At 60.2% G+C, this 19,867-nt stretch overlaps 1 protein-coding gene across 3 annotated transcripts in view; it reads left to right on the top strand.

The window, feature by feature from the left end:
• The window catches only part of Neurl1 (neuralized E3 ubiquitin protein ligase 1), a 61,814-nt gene that overhangs the window by 35,169 nt on the left and 6,778 nt on the right, over window positions 1-19,867 (top strand). For all 3 annotated transcript variants that reach the window (XM_004866484.4, XM_004866485.4, XM_087185848.1), the window contains exons 2-3: window positions 9,314-9,555; window positions 9,802-10,123. In XM_004866484.4, coding sequence (XP_004866541.1) covers window positions 9,314-9,555; window positions 9,802-10,123 — 564 coding nt within the window. The remainder of the gene's footprint in view (window positions 1-9,313; window positions 9,556-9,801; window positions 10,124-19,867) is intronic.

The following is a 19,867-nucleotide window of genomic DNA, read 5'->3' as shown; positions in this document are numbered from 1 at the left end:
GGCCACATATATATCTCTGTGGTATGATTCTTTTAATTCTTTGGGGAAGATCCCCAGCAGGGGAATAGTGGGGTCAAATGGGACCTCTAGTCCTAGTTCTTTGAGGTATCTCCATACTGACTTCCACAGTGGTGCACCAGTCTGCACTCCCACCAGCAGTGGAGCAGGGCTCCTCTTTCCCCACAGCCCCTCCGGCATTTGTTATTGGTTGGTTTCTTGATGGCAGCCGCTCTTTCTGGGCTGAGGTGGACTCTCAGTGCTGTTTTCATCTGCAGATGCCTGTCTTGATGAGGGCGGGGCCTCCCTCGCCTCAGGGTCTCATCTTCCCCAGCTTGTGAGGAGGACTGTGTGGGTCAGCTGGAGCAGGAAATTAGCCTGGGGAAAACCCAGGAGGTGTGGACAGGTGTTTCTCAGCCCCAGGTTGCAGGCCTTCCCTGCCTTGTTTCCCGTTCCCCTGGGGCAGCAGGACAGTTTGGGTGGGCGTCCAGGCTGGGGGCACTGGAGAGGTCCAGTTGGACGCCCCATTTCCCTGGCCTGCTGTCCACAGCAGGAGACGGGGTGTGCAGGGCTGTGTGCCTGTGCCCCACATCGCAGCCCGTATGTACTCACTCCTGCGCGTGCGCGCACGCGCGCACACACACACACACACACACACACACACGACCCGCCTGGACGTCCACACGGACTGCCCGGGGCTCTTGGTTGTTCCCTGAGAGGTGAGCGGGGCCAGCAGGGGGCTCCCTCCCTGGGTTGCTTCTGGCCCTGAAGTCTTGCTCAAATGGCCCTCCATGTCTCCTCTGTGGCCTTGGGCGTTTGAGGTGCTTTGAGCCAAAGACTTTGGATCACTGGCTACAGGGAATGAAGGGCAGGTGGCAGAGACCGACCAGCATTCTAGGGTGGGGTAGTCTAAACTCTGTGTCTGAGGAAGTGTCTGGGGTCTCTGTTCGAGTGCTCTCTGTATTGTCTGTCTGCATTGCTAGGTGAGCAGCTGTAGGCAGTTGTGGTGTATCTGTGCCCGTGGCCTGCGTGCGTGCGTGGGAGTGGGCTCCTCTGGGACCAGCCCGGAGGGCACTGATGGGAGAAATGGGCTATTTGGAAAGTGCTTGGAGCGGTTCCATGCCTCATCTCTCAGGGGCAGGCGGCTTTCCAGGGCGGCGGCTGGTCCTGGGGCAGGCTGGGGTGGTGGAGTCACGGAGGCCCACAGCAGCAGCAGTAACCCCGAAGGCCGCCCTCTCCCTCCTCTTCCCTCCCTCTGTCCCCTCCAGGGCGAGGGCAGCCCCTAGCTGAGGGGTGACGTGGGTGACACTCAGAGGCACACCAGATGCGCAGGTCACCCCAGACTGGCCTGAGGGTCCCCGGGCCTGGGCACCTGAGAGATTGGGTCCCCTCCTTCCTTTCACCGAGGGGGTGCGTGGCCCGGAAGGGAAAGTGGCTGGCGCTGTTGTGCAGCTGGTGCCTCCGGGGACACCATGTCTGGCCCCACCGGGCCGACTCCCCACTTCTCCTGCTTGGGTTCTGTAAATCTCAGACCAGCAGCAGGAGAGGAGGCGCCCTTGTGAGCCTTGAGAAGCTCAGAGTCCTGCTTCAGCAGCTCTGGGGGCTCAGGCTGTGAGGAGCTCCCAGGAGCCTGGGTGAGTCTGTGACTTCCGGCCACACCCACACCCGCAAGGCACGGGGTTCCCGGAGGCGGCAGCAGCCCGGCTCCTGGTTCCCTCAGCTCCGCCCGCTGCCTGGCGCTTGTCGCCCTTGTGGTGCCAGGTCAGGGAGGCAGAGGGAAGGGTGTGGGGCACAGGCCTTGGTGGAGCTGAAGGGGGTGGCCGGGGGGTAGGGACCAGACGAGGTGGAGAGAGATGGGATGGTGGGCGCTGCTTGGCCACTCCGGGTGTCCATGTCCCCTCCGTGGGCCGGGGACGGTGAGGTCTGCCACGGGCTGTAGAGAGGAGGCGGGCTGTGGGTCTGCATGGCGCCTGGCTCCGTGGAGGTGGCCTGGGCTCCTCCGGCTGTGCGAGGCCTGACCGCCAGCACCCTCAGCCCCGCGGGCACCTGGCGGGGAAGTGCTTGCTGTCCAAGTAGCGAGGGCACAGGGGAACTCAGGGGGAACTCAGGGTGGTGGGCGAGTGCTCCTCGCCTCTGCCCCCTGCTGAGGCCTGGCCTGGTGGGTTTGGGGGGTGCTGGGAGGGCAGGGACAGGAATCGAATCTTCCTGACTCCAGGACTCTGAGGCATTCCGAGTCCAGCTGGGCCACTTAGCGCTGCGTGGCCCCGGCGAATCCTTAGCTCTCAGGCCCTCCATTCCCTTATCTGAGGAACGGAGGATTGATGCTGTACTAGTTATCTACTGCAGCACAGCACATCGTCCGGAAATGCAGTCGCCTAAAACAACAAACAATTGTCTGGCAGTTGCTGTGGTTGGGATCCTTGGCGTGGTTCAGCCAGCTGCCTCTGGCTTCGTCTCTTGTGAGGGTGCAGATTGTTGGCTGGGCCTGGGTATGGTGGCACACACCTGCAATCCCAGCACTCTGGGAGGCTGAGGCAGGATGGTTCCAAGTTTGACCTCAGCTTGGGCAACTTAGTGACTTAGTACAACCCTGTCTCAAACAAAGAGCGATGTGGCTCAGTGCGAAGGCCCTGGTATTAAAGAGAAAAGCAGCCTCACCTGAAGGCTTACCTGGAGGTGACTGTCTCCAAGCTTGCTCACTTGCTCACATTTATTGGCTCCTTGGTCCCCGCCAGATGGGCTTCTCCACAGGTGCCTACCGCATGGCAGGGGGAGCCATGCCTGAGAGGCCAGAGAGTAATCGAGGTGGAAGTGTCCATCTCCCTGCAACCAGCCTTGGGAGCAAAGGCCACCGCTCAGCTGGACTCTGGTCTGGAGCTAAGCTGTTGGTCCAGGTGCACACAGTGGTGTGCTGTGGCCACGCAGGCGCTGCTTCCAGCAGACAGGGACCTTGCAGGGACTCAGAGCAAGAGCCAGGGTTGGCTATGAGGGGCGGTGCCGACCCTCATGGCCTCCCTTCCTCCTTTTCCCCTGGCAGCAAGTGGGGAGCTATGGAAGGTTCTCGAGCAGGCCAGTGCTGAGGTCAGGGATGCAGTGTGGGAGCAAGGAAGCTGCTCCCTTTATTACCCTCATTTCCCGACGTCCCCGACCCCTAGAAAGGCCGAGGCTCCTGGTGAGTGCCCCTGTGAGTGCCTGCTGTCCAGAAAGTGGAAGATGAACCAACACTGGCAGCTCCCTTGCGGGTTCTGTTGAGCAGAGCCATGTGTTCTGAGCTGGCATCAGAGAAACAGCTGTCACAGAGGCCTCTGCCCTCAGGAGGCCCACAGGCCATCAGGACAGACAGACACAGAGCCTGGCAGTCTTTCCCAGCCTGGAATCTGCTCTGTTCTCAGCTCTCAAGTGTGGCCTACACTCAGCGCCATGCTGGGTACAGAAGGGGCTTCAGTGCAACGCAGGGATAGAGCCAGTGCCTTGGCATTTGGGCTTAAGTCCTTGGCCCCCGGGCTTGGGAGGGCTGCTTGGCTGTGGTGTCTGCTGTCTGCTGTGCTGCAAGGTGCCTGGAGGCCATAGCAGGGCCCCTAACCTTGCGCCGAGGTCAGAGAGGCTTCTGGGTGAAATCTTGGTCTTCGGGCCACTGAGAGAAAGTCAGGTGCACCATAGGGGGGGAGAGGAAGGGGCCGGGCCATACTGGGTGCCAGAGAGAGGCAGACCCCTGCAGGGAGCCCAAGGAGACCACTTTGGCCCAGTTCTACATCGACTCTGTCACACAAGGCCCCCACACACCTGGAGACAGGTCCCCACCCTGATTCCTTCCCTGGAGGGAGCTGTGTTCACTGAGGCACAGAAGTCTCCAAATCACGACCTCGCCCGCAGTCTGAAGACCTGCACAATTCTTTTGCCTTAGGAACTCACCAAGTCTTCACGGTAACCTGGGCAGTGGGCAGAGCAGTTGTGCTGAGCCTCGTTTTACAGAGAAAGAACTCAGTGTCCAGAGAGGCAAAGCAACTTGTGCGGAGTCACATAGTGAGCCTGTGGCACCATGCGGCCTGGGTCAGGGACTCCTGGTCTGGTGCTCATCTCTGTGCTGTCCCCTGCTGCCCAGAAAGTGAGAGCAGCCTCCTCCACGGGAGGAAACCGCCCAGACGGGAGCCTGTGTCCAGGGCCACAGGGAGAGGCTCAAACACAGAGCCCCAGCAGGCCTTAGGGGCAAGTGGGGTCTGCGGAGCCTAGGGTCAGGGCCCGGGAGGGTTCTGAGCCAGGGTGTGGAGCGGGAAGCGCTGAGCTTACTGTCCCAGTAGCACCAGCAGGCACTACCTAAGCTCCGTCCCAGTCTTGTCGAAACCTCAGGAGAATCTCATGAAGATCCCGTTACAGACGACAAAAGTGAGGCCCCCAGAGGTCTTGCTGTTGGGGACAGAGCTTCGCTTTGGGGCATGATGGCAGCTGGGTTCCGAGCTGGGCTCCTCCTGTGCTGGGTGAGAGTCTGCTTCGGCATGGCCCTGGGGGCGAAGGTGAGCATCCCACCTGCTGATCCACGCAGGCCTTGGCTCAGTCGCCAGCACTGCTGCTCTGGCAGAGGTGGGTGGCTCCCTCTGTATTCTCCAGGCCACCTGCCAGAGCCTGCTGTGCACTGGGACCTGAGGCAGCCAGGAAGGCCAGGCTGAGGTTCACCTCAGGGCTAGCCGGGCTCGAACCTGGGCTCGAACCTGGGCTCGAAACTGGCGGCTCATAATGTCCAGGAGGACAGGGCCGGAGGCGCATTCCCACCGTGACAGCCTCAGCCTGGCCAGGTGCTATGGACCTGTCACTGAGAGGACACTCCGAAAGCTTGGCAGGGAGCCAGACGGCATGCCTGGGGCTCCACCCTGGCCTCTGCAGGGGCCTCCTCCCTACAGCCTGCCCCAATCCACCTGCTGTCCAGGAGATACAAAAGTGGGGACTCTAGGGTGACAGTCGCTCCGGCCACCTCTGAGGCCACCATTCACAGTGCAGTCCTTGAGAGCAGCACACCTGCCCGTGAGGCTGTGCCTCAGGGCCCCAGGCCTAGGTCCAGAGAGAAGCCAGGAGGCCTGAATGAACTAGGGCTGTGACAGCAGAGTGAACAGGGATGCTGGTTTCTGAGGCAGGATTGGCAGCTCGGCTGTGGGGTGTTCAGGGACTCCTGGGGCTGGAGTGGGGAGGGTATGGGCAGTGGTCCAGTGAGGTCTGTCGGGTGGCAGGAGCCTGTGGCCCAGGCTCAGGAGCTGCTCAGCAGACTGGAGAAGTCACACAGCCAGCTGGGGCTCAGCGTGAAGGGGCTGGGGCAGCGCCCAAGGGCAGGCTGGCTTCTGTGGCTGTCCTGGGAGGCCACACTTGGGCCGGAGAAGACGGGCACAGGAAGCAGGGCACAGTGCTGCTGCCACAGTGCTGTCTGTCCACACCCACGGGAGGACGGGGAACGGCACCCCGTCTCATTTCAGAAGGGAAGGACTCGAGGTTTGGGTTGGAATGACAGTCTTCGGATCTCCTGTAGATGGCTGCAGGGAGAGGGTACTTTTGGGGCAAAAATTGCAACCTTGTCTTCCCCTCATCTTCACGAAGCCCTGGCTTGTTGGTTGTTGCCTTTTAACTGAAGTCCAATGTCTATGCAGTGAAATTCACCCTTTAGAGTGTATTGTGTCTCAGACAAATGGGTAAAAGTTGTATAACCACTACCACCATCGAGACAGAGTGTTTCTGTCACAGAAATGTCCTTGTGCCCCACTGTGGTTACACCTCTTTCCTTGCCCCGCACTTTGTGGTTACACCTCCTGCCTTTGTGGCTTTTCTCGAACATCACACGGATGGACTGCAGCCCAGAGCCTTTGTGTCTGGCTTCTTTTCTTCTGAGCACTGCTGAGTCCGTCCCCGCTGTGTCTCTGCAGTGAGGTCCGTTTCTCCTGTAGAGCAGAAGCCCAGGGTGGTGCTGTACATTTGACCTATCTGTCCACTACTCAGAGGACTCTTGGCTGTGTCCACGTGGGGTTGTGTTGGGTGAAGCTGCCGTGCCTGGTGTGCGGGTCGTCATGCCATGGCGTGTTTTCCTTTCTCTCGGGGGAAATGCCCGGCAGTGGGAGCGCTTTGTTGTAGGGGAAGTGTTTGGTCTTGTAAGCAGCAGCCAGCCTGTACCCTCTCTGCTTCTCTCCAGCAGGTGTGCACCTCTGTGTTTTGGTGGCATAGACACATGTGTCATGAAGACAACACAGCAGAATGTCACGTGTCTCCTCGGTGCTCCCTGACATGATTTCAGTGGTACATGGATGATCTTGTCGTATTTTATGGCTGTGTTTTAATGTGCATTTAGAAAATGTATTCAGCACACCAAGCCTGTGATCTCCGGGCTATTAATACTTACTGGTTAATGGCACTGGTCCTGGAGCGAGATAGATCCATCCTCTACCTGCTGCAGGACCTTGGGTGAGCAGCTTGAGCTTGCTCAGGCTTAGATTTGTCACCCGTAAGTTGGGTTGATGATGTCCCTTCCTACCTCATGAGTTACCAATACAGGTGGAACTGCCGAGTGTATGTAGAACTCCCGGTTCAGACCATGGCACCTGGAAGTGCTTGGTAAATGGCGCCGTTCTTACTGGACAGTGTGGTGGGTGTGTTCTATGTGTATCATTTTGTACGCGAATACATGTGTGTGCACAGGATCCATGTGAATGTGGGACTCCCGGGGTCAGGGATGAGGGAGAAAGATGAGCCCTGCTCTGGAGTGTGCGCCCACGAGTGGGTCTTGTGGAGGCTACACGGTAGGATGCCTCTGGGTGTCTGTCGCTGTCCGTTTTCTGGTGCTGGCCCTGCTCCCCACCCGCAGCCCAGGACTGATGGGGACCGTGCTCTGGGTCCTCCCTGCGGAAGGGAAGCCTGGGAATGTCCTTCTAGGGCTGGGTCTCTGGCCCCTGGGGTCACTGCTGCATTTCCTCAGGGTAGTGTTTTCTAGACTTTTTCCCCAGCAGGGTGGGTGAGAAGGAGAGGAAAGGTTTTTTTTTTTTGGTATCGGGGATTGAACCCAGGTCCTTGGCTTGTGCAGCAGGCCGCAAAACCACTGAGCTAGATCCCCGGCCCCAAGGAAAGGTTTTGAAAGAGTGAGGGCCTGTAGTTGGTCCGTGATCCTTGGGAGAGGACTCTAGAGGAGAGGCTGTGCTCAGCAGCTGGACTCAGTGCGTTTCTAAAAACTGACTTATTGCCAGACATGCCATGCCTATAACCCTAGCACTCGGGACACCGAGGCAGAAGGATCGAGAGCTGGAGGCCAGCCCGGGCAGCTTTGCAGCACCCTGTCTCAAAGGACCAAAAACCTAAAACCAACCAACCAAGCAGTCAAACAGAAACAAGTATGGCCGGACCCAAGGCTGCCCTCACTGAGGTGTCGCTGCCCTACGCACTGCAGACTGCGTGCGTTTAACGTGCACACGCCATGCAGCTGCCACCACAGCCAGGTGATGAATGTGCCACCCCATGCTGCCTGTGCCCCTTGGTGGTCCCTGCTCTCTGCCTCGCCCGGCGCCCACGTTGCTTTTGGTCACTGGAGCTTGGGTTGCACTCGGTGGGGTTTGGCACAGTGGAACCAGGTAGAGAGGGGGAAGGGCTGGGAGGGAATAGCGCCTGCCAGTCCATGAGGACTGCGCACCTCGTTTGTAACTGGCCTGGAACGCACGTTGTGCAGAACGCAGTGTGTTGCCTGTCACCACTGAGCACAAGCACAGGTGTGCAGTCCCCACTCACACGTCGGTGGGCTCTCCCCCTTCACACTCTCACTTCTGTGCCTGCACGCGTCCCTCATAGTGTGTAGTGCCACCTGCCTACAGCAGGTATTTTTTGAAACCAAGAATCAAGCTGTGTCCACGGCGGGTCTGAGCTCCGTGAGGGCCTTGCTGGGGCGGGGCCTGTCGCCAGTGATGCCTTCTGCCCTTCACCCCAGCCGTCCCCTCCCGGAATGCTCGCCCCTCTTCTGCGTGTCTGGGCCACTCGGCTTCGTCCAGGATGCCTCCCCGGCTCTCTGGGGGGCTCTAGGCAGTGCAGCCCCAAGCACGATGGCCTTCAACGCCTTTGAGGTCAGGCTGTTCTGGAACGTCTTGTCTCCGGGTGAGAGCAAGGCCAGCCTTCCCTGTGCCACCCCGCGCTCGGCCTGGCACGCTGGAGCTGCTCCTGAGAGCCCGGCCTATGTACAGGGTTCCCGGGCCCTGGAGGCGAGACTGGTGTTGGCCTCTGCGAGGAGAGGGGAGGAAAACACTCAGAGCGGCAAGGAGAGGATGCCACCCAAGGCAGCGCCTGGGCAGAGCTCTCCCTCCCTGTCCCCCTCCCGTCCTGTCCTCACTCCCTCAGCGAGGGTGGGTGGGTCGGGGGGCCTCTCTGCGTGCGACCTAGCAGCTGTGTGCATCCAAACCTCCAAACCTCGTCACACTTGAGGCTCTACTCCACCTCCGCCTTCCCCACCCTGCACTCCCTGCCTTCTCAGGATGGCAGGATGGGTGTCCTCCTGCCGAGGGGCTGGTGGGTGCAGGTTGTGCTGCCCCACTGCTGAGGGAGGGGGTGTCTCACTTTCTGCCCAAGCCACAGAGCCATGGAGCGGCAGATGGCCACCCGACCTGGGTCCCTTGTGCTTTCCTCTCCTGCCCTGGCTCCTGGGTGCCACTCTCATGAGTTTATAAAGTGCCTGCTCCTCAGCTGAGTCCTGCTCAGCGCTCCATCCCAGCTGGGTAGAGCTGTCCATGGAAGAAAGCAGCGTGTGTAGAGCAGGAGGAAGGCGGGTGGCGAGGTGGCCCAGGGGCACGATAGGTACAGTCCCCTCCTGGTCAGGGGCGGCCCGTCCTCACCTGCGCACCCAGCCCATTCCCACCGCCGTGTCCTCTGCCCTCCTCCGGACGTGCCCTGCCCGCTGGCCCTGCTGGTGGCCTCCCCGTGCCATTTTGCACCATGGTTTCCGTCCACATCTCTCTTCCTGGGCTGTGGGTTTCTGGGGGATAGGACCCGTGTTGTCGTATTTGTAGCCCAGTGCCTAGGCCAGGCCTGGAGCCCCATAGGCGTGTGATGGATATTTGTTGAATAGGTAAATTAACAGGTAAGCGGCCGTGGGGGGCTTCCACGGCAGTGCAGGGTGGGTTGTGAGTGCTCGGAGGAGGAGAGGGCGGGTGGAGGACCCCAGGCCGCCCGGAGTTGGCGGTCTCGGGTGAGTGGAGGCTGAGATGAGCGGCAGCAGGAGGCGGCCGTGATGGCGGAGATGCCGGGTGGCGCCTGGGCCCAGCCCCTCCTCTCTGAGCACGCCGGGCTGGCCTCTGGGCCTATTCCTTTGCAGACGCCTTCGGGGGCCCCTTCCCCACCACTTCTCATCGATGCCACCACAAGCAGAAGCACTGCCCCCCGGTGCTGCCCAGTGTGGGGCTCCCGGCCGCGCCGCTGCTCTTCCACCCACACACCAAGGGCTCCCAGATCCTCATGGACCTCAGCCACAAGGCCGTCAAGAGGCAGGCCAGCTTCTGCAACGCCATCACCTTCAGCAACCGCCCGGTGCTCGTCTACGAGCAAGTCAGGCTCAAGGTGGGTGCCCAGCCCAGCCGCTGACCTCCCCTGTGGCAGGCCTGCTGCTTCCCGCCCCTTCCCACTGCCCCTTCCCTCTCTTCCTCCCTTCCCAGCCTCCCCTGTGACAAAGGAGCAGCGCCAGGCCTGGCCTGGCAGCTGGCTGCCACCGCCCATAGGAAGGCTCCCCGGGGAGGAAGAGCCCCCCAGCGGGCGGTGTACTGGCCCAAGGGGCGCGGCTGGGCTGAGGCCACCTCCCGCCACCAGATCACCAAGAAGCAGTGCTGCTGGAGCGGGGCCTTGCGGCTGGGCTTCACGAGCAAGGACCCGTCCCGCATCCACCCCGACTCGCTGCCCAAGTACGCCTGCCCCGACCTGGTGTCCCAGAGCGGCTTCTGGGCCAAGGCGCTGCCTGAGGAGTTTGCCAACGAGGGCAACGTCATCGCCTTCTGGGTGGACAGGAAGGGCCGTGTCTTCTACCGCATCAACGACTCAGCTGCCATGCTCTTCTTCAACGGGGTGCGCACGGCCGACCCACTCTGGGCCCTGGTGGACGTCTACGGCCTCACACGGGGCGTGCAGCTGCTAGGTGAGTGCTGCCCTCAGTGCCCGGACAGCAGGCAGCGAGGCCCCACCCCACCAGAGTCGGCCCGGGTGAGGGGGCCCAGGACCGGCTCCGGAGGCTCCCTGCACACTGCTGGGCTCCTTGCTGCGGCTTCAGCAAGGGACACCCCTGAGGTGCCACCTCCTCCGCTTGTGCCTGGCACAGGGAGCAGCCCCCACCTCTGACTGGTTTACAGGGGCCCGGCACACGCCAGGATGCCAGTATTCCCCGTCCTCACAGTGGCCCTGCGAAGCCGACCCATCGTTGGGCCAACAGAGGTGGAGACCTGGGTTCGAGGAGGCTGAGGGAATGGCGGGTCCAGCCCTCAGTGTGTAGTTGTAGGGGGAGCTCCTCGCCTGGGCTGGGATCTCCCAGGGGCCCGGGCTCCAGCCCCACCCTGGCGCCTTTTCCTTGTTGGATTGAACCCAGGAGTGCTCTGCCACTGCGCTCCATCCCCAGCCCTTCTTAGATTCTATTTTGAGACAGGGTCTTGCTACATGGCCAAGGCTGGCCTAATCTTGCAGTCCTCCTGCCTCAGCCTCCTGAGGAGCTCGGATGATAGGTGTGGGCAGGCACACTGGCTAGGGCTTTGGGCAGTGGCGCTGGGTTAACGGGGATGAGGGCGGGGGCCCTAGGGGCTGAGACTGCTCAGCTGAGGCGGGTCCCTCCCCACAGGGAAGGAGGAGGGCGGAGCACTGGGGCACAGGGTTGCTGGCCACCGTGCGCCTGCCGGGGCCGGAGCGGGACGCGGAGCCTCGGACTTCCTCGCGTGACACAGCGAGCCGGTGTTGGGCTGGGCGGCCCCCCAGCACCTCTGCCTGCTGTGCTTGGGCGCCTCTGCCCGTGTGCGCGCGTGCATGCACATGTGGACTCTGGGCATGGTCAGAGCCCTCCCTGCCTCAGCCGCCTGGTAGCTGACAGGGTTGGTGGGGAGATGAAGCCAAATCAAGGGGCCCGAGTTGTGCTCCCCCGCCCCGGCCCCCTCCAGCTCTCCCTCCTCCTGGTGGACAGATTGGCCGCCCAGACGGGTGAACGCTTCTCTTTGCTTTCTGGCTTCAGAGCCTAGGAACAGTGAAACTTCTCAAAAACACTTTTATATGAGTGAAAAGACAGTGCAAGTAAAAACAAAGAGATGAGTAATCAGAAGCCTTTCTGCTGAAGTCGCAAACATCAGGAGGCTGTTTTTATTAACTACGGTTTAGGAACTTTCTGTTTTCAAGTCAATAAGTGTGTCTGCATTCCTCTGACAAGCCGAGGGCTGCATGGCCCTGCCAGGTGTCAGCCGCCGGGCTGAGGGTGGCCTGTTCCCGGATCCCTTGCCCCGGTGCTCTGCCAGCTGGGCTCGATAGCTGAGCGAGAGTTGGACCTGGACTCGGTTTCCCCGTCTGCCTAATGCTCTCAAGGTTCTTTTGGAAGCTTGAGAAGCTGGCTGCAGAGCAGCTGCAGACGCAGTGGGTGGCCGGGGCTGCCAGCCGCCTCAGTGTCCTGGGCCCGACCCATGCTCCATGTCCCGGGGGCCTTGTGCTTGGTGCCGAGGGTGTCTCGGGCTCGAGTCAGAGCTCCGGCCTTGCCACCCTGGCCTGAGCCTTGGCTCCACCACTGCACAGCAGCTGTGACTTAGCCCAGGGCTCTGCCTCACGGTGGGAACCGGACTGTCGGTGCTGGGGAGGAAGTCACAGTCTCAAGGGGCAGCACAGAAGTGGGAGCATCAGTTTTGACTTTCCCTGAGTGACATTTGCAGGGTGGAAAGGGGCAACAGGACCAGTGGGAGGATGGGGACTTGTTAGCTGAGGAGGGGAGCCCTTGACAGGCCCTGTTTGCCGGCAGGCGCTGGGGACACAGTGGGCAGAACCTCGAGAAGGCAGTAAATCGCTGAGCGCTGTGGTCACAGGATCCCTCCCATCTGCTGAGATGCTTTCCATCCGCCCAGCTCACTTAACCTCTCAACGCCAGGCCTGGGAGGGGGGAGTTTTTTCTCCCCACCTGGCAGGGAGAGAATGAAGGCACGTGTAGGGGGTGCCGAGCGGAGGCTGCACTTCCCGGTCTGATGTCAGAAGGGAAGGAAGCCCCTCCCCTCACTCAGGGTGGCAGGACCTCAGAGGCTGAGGTCACTGAGAGACAGCAGAGCCCAGGAAGGCGCTGGGAAGAGGAGGTGTGGGCCGGGCCACCGTGGGAGCCAGGGGAAGTGCCAGGTGATGGGGCGCCAGCCCTCTGGGCCGCAGGAGAGCCGCAGGGCCCACCCTGGGGCAGCGCCCGCTTTGACCATACATGGGTCTGCAGGAGTGGGCCGGGCGGTCACTCTGGGCTGTCCCGGCAGGCTCCCTGCACACCCCACAGGGCTGAGGCCCGGCCGATCCCCCTCCTGGCCATAAATCACCATAATTCCCGGGCATTTTCAAACGCTGACCACAACCCTTAAATTCAATTAGCAGAGTAGACTGTCTGTCCAGCTTGTTCTTCTCAGATTGATTTGTGTCTGTGTGTAAGAGACGGAGCGAGGGAGAGAGATCAGCCTCTCTGCCTCCCGTGGCCCTGCCCTCTGAGATGCACCTGCCCTGCCGTCCTGTACAGACTCGGGCTCCATTTCTTCCTCCTCCCTGCCCCTCGATGCCCATCACCCTGCCTGCCTCTTTCAGGGCCTCTGTGTCCTTCAGCTCCTCCTCTTCTCTGTCTCCCTCTCCTCCTCCTCCTCCTCCTCCTCCTCCTCCTCCTCCTCCTCTTCTTCTTCTTCTTCTTCTTCTTCTTCTTCTTCTTCTTCTTCTTCTTCTTCTTCTTCTTCTTCTTCTTCTTCTTCTTCTTCTTCTTCTTTTTCTTCTTCTTTTTTGAGACAGGGTCTCACTGTAGTTCAGCCTGGCCTTGAACTCTCAGGGATCCTCCTGCCTCAGCCTCCCAAGTGCTGGGATTGCAGGTGTGCGCCATCATGCCGGCCTCTTCTTGTTTTTCTGGGTTCCCCTTCCCAGCACTGTCTTTTCTCTGAATACTGTGGCTTTCTCTTGGTGCCTCTGAGGACTGGTCAGTCTCCTGGGGTGACTGTCCCCCAAACCGGTGTCAGATCTTTAGGGACTTCCTTCGAGGCCTGCCCCGTCCCCTCCTGCCTCTGCCTGGAACTGAAGCCCCCAAATCTTGCCTGTTCTTGGGTGCCCCACGCCAGGTAGGCGTGCACACAGTAGGCACGGAGGCAGGTGGTGGAGGAGGGACTGTGTCCTTGGGCAGAGTGGGGCGCAGGCTGGTGTCTGCCCTCCCCGCCTCGATCACAACCCCAGCCCATGCCATGGCCGCAGGACAGCTTCAGGCCTCCTCCCCACAGTGCTAGGGCTAGGCAGTCGCCCTCCTTCCTCCGGGCTCCTGGCCCAAGCCCCCGATGGTATCTCCAAGAGTAACAGCTTCCTACCTCCAGGAAGAAGGCCCCCCCAGCAACTGAATAAACACAAGTTTTATGGGGTGATTAATACTAGGACAGATAAACTCCAGCCTCTTGAGGTCTCCCTGCTCCTCTTGGAAATGTGAACTCAGGAAGAGCAGTTGTGGTCCTGGCAAAAGGTAGGGAGGGACACAGTGTCCTGAGTGTCGCCTGCTGGTGTGTGGGGAGAGAAGCAGCGACCCCCATCCTGAAGCGCTCGTACATGGGACCTGCTGTAGAGTTGTGTCAAGGTGCCTAAGTCTAGTGCTGTGACTGAGTGTGGCCTGAAGTGTGGGCATGGGGCTGGGGAGCAAGCCCAGAGGACTTCCTGGGTAGGCGAGTTCCACCCAGGACCTACGGAGGTAAAAGCAAGAGGCTGATGAAGAGAGCTGATTTGCGCCAGGGAAGAGAGGATTCGGGGATGAGCAGCAGCGGGGCAGACCCTCGGGGGAGGGCTGGCACAGGAGAGTGGCAGTGATTTGTGCAGTGAGGGTGTGCACAGGGGTGGGCATCGGGGGACAGGGTGGAGAGTTGTCGAGCAGAGGACGGTACGGCCCAGGTGTGGTAGGGGCCGCCCACCTGTCTCCTGCTGGTCAGGGATGCAGGCCTCACAGGCTGACCAGGAACAAGGGCGTAGCAAGATGGTGCTGCAGGAAGGCGTCAGGGCCCGAGGCTCAGGGTGTTCCGCTCCCAGGCCCGGAGAGACCCCACTGCCCCGGGATGGCCAGCGTGGGGCCTTGGGCAGCCTTCGGGGCCAGGCTGCTCTGGGCCGTCCAGGGCGTGCCTCAGCTTGGCAGCAGGAGAGGGGAGCCTACCCGGCAAGGGCTGCTCTGCTGTCTGGTCTCCTGCTTCCCAGGCTAAGCCAATATTTACCCTGGTCCACGGCTGTCCGAGGCCAAGAGGCAAATGTTAGTTTAAGGGGCCTGAGCCAGCTTTTGGGATGGAGACAATGGAGGATGCACATCATGGTTTCTTTGACAATTTTCTTTTTCATTAATAAAATCTTTCATTTTAATGAACAATTTTTCACTAAGAAAACATCTTTGGTGGTGCATACCTGTGATCCCAGCTACGTGGAGGCTGAGCATAGGACCCTGAGAGATTTTGAGGCCAGCTGGAGCAACTGAGCAAGACCCTGCCGCAGCAGTATCACATCAAAGGGCTGGGACGTTGCCCGGCGGCAGACTGCCCAGCATGCACAAAGCCCTGTTCCCACCCCCAGTACCGGAGTAAATCTCGCTGTTCCTTCAGCGGCAGACACTGGAGACACTCCCTTTCCACTCACCCCAGTTCTGCCAGTTGTATCCAGCACCCCACCTCCAGGCTTCCCCGACCGCCCCGGCTCAAAAAAGCCCCTTCCTCTCCAACCACCGAAGTGCACGCTGGTCTACGTGGCCCAAGCAGCTTTTCATCATGTGTCGTTTGCTTTCTATGACGACAGCCTGCACACCTTGCTTAGAAAGAGTTATTATCACACCCATTTTGTAGATAAGGGAACAAGAGGCTCGGAGAAGTCCCACAGCTTGGCCAAGGTCGCACAGCTCGTAGTTGGGGAAGCTGGCATTTGAACCCAGAGCCTGGGCTTTGTTGCCTCCTGGCTTCTCCATCTGGGAAGATGGAGACTCATCTTGAGTCCGTCTGAGTGCCGGATGGAGTCTGAGTGCCCCTGTGGCCTGGGGCCTCTGGGACAGGGTGTTGAGAGCTCAGGTCGGGGATTCCTGCACAGTGGGGCCCAGGAGGCGGGGAAGTGGGTCCCGGGTGGTGAGATCATCTGTGGGTACGGGCTTCCCAAGGTGCCCGCAGAGCTGGCTCAGCCTGCCGTCGCGGTGAGGCTGCGTCCTCCTAGACGTGGTGCTTCTCAGTTTCGGATCCGTTTCGCATCTCTTTGGGCCAAGATGTGTTCTGGGGCCCCTGGAGCAGCCTGGAGGGCTCAGAGAGGAGCTGGGCCCTGCAGAATGGGGCCAAAGCCTGAGAGAACTGAGCGGAGACTTCCGGCCACGCGGTGGGGGTGTGTTTCTCACCCCACTCACCCAGATGCTGTGAGGCTCTGAGGCGTAAAGGTGTTTACAGAGCAGGAAGTGCTCTCGTCTCCAGGTTAAAAGGGAACACTTCATTTAAATCCGCCATCCTCTCCCTCCGCCAAGAGACAAATCCCAAAGCCAGTCCTCCAGGCTGAAGGAAAACATTGTAATCTGAATTCTTTCTGGGAACAAGATCTCAGGTTCTCCAGCTGGGTTCCCTGGGACCCCGGGGCTCTACGGAGGTGCCTCGAGGCAGCTGAGAAGGACCAAGAGGGCGAGGGGCAGGGTCCTTTGGTCACCTCCTGGGCCCCTGCGGGACCTCCTGGTTCCGCTGCACACACAGACCCACTGCTTTAGAAAAATGAAGTTTGGGGCCGGGGATTTAGCTCAGTGGTTTTCCCGCCTGCTGTGCAAGCGCAAGGACCCGAGTTCGATCCCCGGGACCAAAAAAGAAAAAAGGAAGTTTGAGAACCACTAGGCCACGTAAAGTGGAGACACTACTAATCCTCCGAGGACCCATGTCCAAGGGCCTGTGACTGAGACTTGTCTGCCCCAGCCCCAGCCTTTCTCTCCTGGCTTTCCTGAGGTTGCACGAATGGGAGAGGGTCGAGCGGGCTTCAGGGTGCTGCGTTGGGTGGAGAGAGCCCTCCTCTGCTGCCCAGTCCCTGCCCGGCCAGCGCCAGATGCTGAGCCTGGGAGGATGTTTACGGAGACGTGAATGGCCTGGCAACGCCTTCCGCCGGGCGTTAGGGTGGCTGCAGGCTAACCTGTGGTTAAAGATTATCCCGAGCTCTGGATGTGAGACTCTGAACAAACGCGACTCCTGGCTGCTGGCAGCCTGCTTGAGAGGAGACCCCTGCGTCAGCGCCAAGGCGGGCCGAGTGCAGCAGGCTGTGTGGCCTCTGGGTGGCAGCTGACCCGGGGCCTTCTCACCGGGTTGCTATTCTTGCCCAGGCTGCTCACCCAGCATGCTCTTCCCCTGTGCCTCTCACGGCCGGCTAGGTTGGTCCTGCTTCCTCCAGTGCAGCTTCCCCAACCACTGACTCCAGCTGCCTCGGCCCCAGTTGGAGGTCTTTATTCTAGGGTGCATATCACCCTGTGGAACAGGAGACTCAGCGGGGGCCCCAAGGAGTGGAGGACATGCAGGTCCATACAGGGAGAGCTTTTCCAATGGTCAGTGATTCAGCCGGGTGTGGTGGTGCATGCCTGTGATCCCAGCACTCTGGAGGCTGAGGCAGGAGGTCTGCCATGAGCTCGAAGCCAACATGGGCTACATAGTGAATTCAAGGCCAGCCTGAACTACATATCAAGACCTTGTCTGAAAACCAGAAGAAACCAAATCAAACCAGCTATTCAGAGATGGGGCTGGGAGCCAGAGAGGTGTGAGCTTCCTGTTCTCAGGGGCATTCTAGCCAAGGCTGAGCGAACTGGCAGGGACCAACGGATTGTCTAGCTCCTTAACTGCTCTGTTCCTCTAAGGTCAGATCCAATCCCAAATGCTTAGACTCTCGCACCTAAATCATATTCAATGTCCCCTCCTGCTGGCTCCTGGTGGGTGGGGCTGGACTGGTGGCCTCTCCCGCCCTGCCCAGGGCTGGGCACACAGTAGGTCAGTGAGTAAGCGAAGAAGCTTCTGGCACTGGGCTCCCTGCTCTTGAAGGGCCAGGTTATTTCTGCTCTGGCCCAAAGTACCTGTAGAGCCACCGCTGGGCACCAGCATAGGCAGGAGCTGAAGGCTGACAAATGCCATCCCGGAAGAGGGGACAAATGGTGAGCCAGCTGCGACCTTGTGCCACCCCGGCCTGTCGTAAACACCTCCCAGGGTAGCTGTGTCTGCAGCACTGGTTAGCTAACTTATTGCTTCCAAACATGGGGCTGCCCCGCTGCTCGGGGTCCAGGTTGCTGTGCAGTCTTGGGCAGAGGTTGGCCCCCTACGCTGTCCCTGGATGGGCCTGGCTGTCCCTGTGGCCTCGCTGTGCCCAGGCTGCGGCTGCTGTGCCTCTCCAGAGGGCTCTGCTCCACCCAGGCTGTGTCTATTTCAGGGAGTGCAGCTGGGCCCCCTGACGGGCAGGTTATTTTGGAGCTGGCCAGGCCCTACAGCTGCTCCAGCATCCACAGACTGGAGGGGAAGGGGGAGAGGACATGGCTGGGCTGGCTCTGGCCCCAGAGACTTGGGCCGTTTAGCTTTTCCCAGCAGCCCTCCCAGCGCCACGAGTGTTTCAAGCAAGGCCACAGGGGCCCGTTCTGCGCCCCTCTTCGTCATCTCTCCTTTCCTCACTTCACCTCTGACCTCCACTTAGGGCTGTTGCTTCCCGGTCTCCAGTCAGTGACTTCATTTGGCGTTCCCTAGGTGACCATCGTGGCTGCAGTAAGGTCTTACACTGGGCTCCAAAAGCACCAGGTGGGCCTGGCCTTGGGTGACCAAGGAGACCTGAGCAGACGCTAACCCTGGCGTCACCAGAGATCTTTGGGTGCCGGGGGCTCCTCTCTAGCCCGGACCTTGGCCTCAGCTTCTCTAGGCAGGTGCCCCTGCCCCATTCCCAGGTGACCCATCAGAGACTACAGGGACCTGCTTGCCCAAGGTGGCCAGCCATGTGCTGGGCTGGACATTCGAAACCAGGACCAGGCTCCCCAGGGCCCATTCCTCTGAGGTGTGTGGAATGCAAACTGACTAGCTTTGCTTCTTTAAAAGGCAGAGTCGGGAACTGGGGATTTAGCTCAGTGGTTCCAGCACCTGCCTTGGAAGTGCAAGGTTCCGAGTTCGATCCTCCGTACCAAAAAAACAAAACAAAACCGCAGAGTCTTGCTATGTAGCTCAGGCTGGCCTTGAACGGTCTCAGCTTTCTGTGTGCCGGGATTACAGGTGTGCACCACTAGGTCTGGCTGATCTTAGCAACTATGAATGGTCATTATTACCTAATGGTCATCATGGGCCAGGCACCCATGCTCCTGGGTGCCAGCGGACCTTACTGCATTTTGTCCCAGCGCCCCTTCCAAGGGGAAGCTCGGAACACAGACTGTACGAGCCCACAGGTACAGATCTCACTGCTGAAGAGAGACCTCACAAGGGTAAACTACTTTCCAAGGTCACAGAGCCCTGGCCCAAGGAAATGGGCAGAGCCAGCATTCAAGCCCAGGCTGATGAGCTCAAATAGAGGGCCTTTACTCCCTCCTGTCCTACCCACCAGTACTCGGCCTTTGGTTCCTAAGAAAACCCAAGTGCTCTTGGGCTGCATTATTAGAAGTACCATACACACATCAGTGGCGTTGACAGCCACACTGTTCCTTGAGATGGCCAAGGGACATCGGGAGCCCTGTCCGGATCTGTTCAGTGTCTAAAAGGGGGAAAGGTGTGTGGGTACCACGTATTCCCTGAGGTCAGTGGATTAAATACGGGGAGGTAGATTACAGTGTAAGGGAAGGAAACTCTTAAAGATGTTAGCTCAACAATGGAACAGCCTGTCCAGGCGGCATGGACACTGAGGGGCTGGCATCTTCAACAGCAGAGGAGCCCTGGAGAGCTCACACCCAGCCCCACCCAGGAAACGTGGCCAGCCTTGGCCACAGCCTGGCTGGACATTCTGAGCCCCTTGATTTCCTCTGCTCCCTGCTGTTTGCTCCTCCTCTTCTAGCCCTCTGGAATCCCCGAGGCTCAGCCACAGGTTCTCTGCAGGCCACACCACGGTCCCGCTCTTCCTGCTGGGCAGGTCCCCTGCTCTCTGCCTCCGCATAGCCCTGCCTCTGCGCCATCGCTGTCACAGAGTCAATTCTCTGGAAGAATCGCATTTTCCAGTTGGCTCCCTCCTTCTCGCCCACATGAACCGGGAAACCCAGGCCCCAGGAGGCTTCTCCAGAGCAGCAGGAGGCTGGGGAGGGGCAGTGCCTAGACCTCAGGGGCCCAGACAACACAATCCCTGCAGGGGCCGGGGCGGGTGGGTGAAAACGGGGAGACTCAAAGGGGTGTCCCCCAGGCCGGAGCTGCATCTGCCTCTGCCGTCCCCACCAGACCAGTGCCCCCAGCCTTCCTGCCGCCCTCGTCCAGTCCCCGAAGGCAGCACCCAGAGGCGCTGAGAGAACCTTCCAAGGAGGCAGCAGTCAGGTGACGTGGGAACGCTGCAGTAGCGTCTGCCAGCAAGGAGGGTCTGAAGTGATGAACGCTGCCGTAGGGTGGGGGTGGGGGTGGGGGTGGGGCGGCGGCAGTGATCTGCTCCGTGGCTGCCACGCCGCCGCCTCAAGGGCTGCTTTGAGGAAGAGCTTTAAGGAAGGTGGTGTTCATTTTCATCAGGGGTGCAGGGCCTGTAACAGCAT

Source organism: Heterocephalus glaber, unplaced genomic scaffold (assembly GCF_053883595.1).
Source record: "Heterocephalus glaber isolate CG9 unplaced genomic scaffold, H.glaber_assembly_v1.0 deba00001498, whole genome shotgun sequence".
NCBI lineage: Eukaryota > Metazoa > Chordata > Mammalia > Rodentia > Bathyergidae > Heterocephalus > Heterocephalus glaber.
This window is presented reverse-complemented; position numbering and strand designations above follow the sequence as displayed.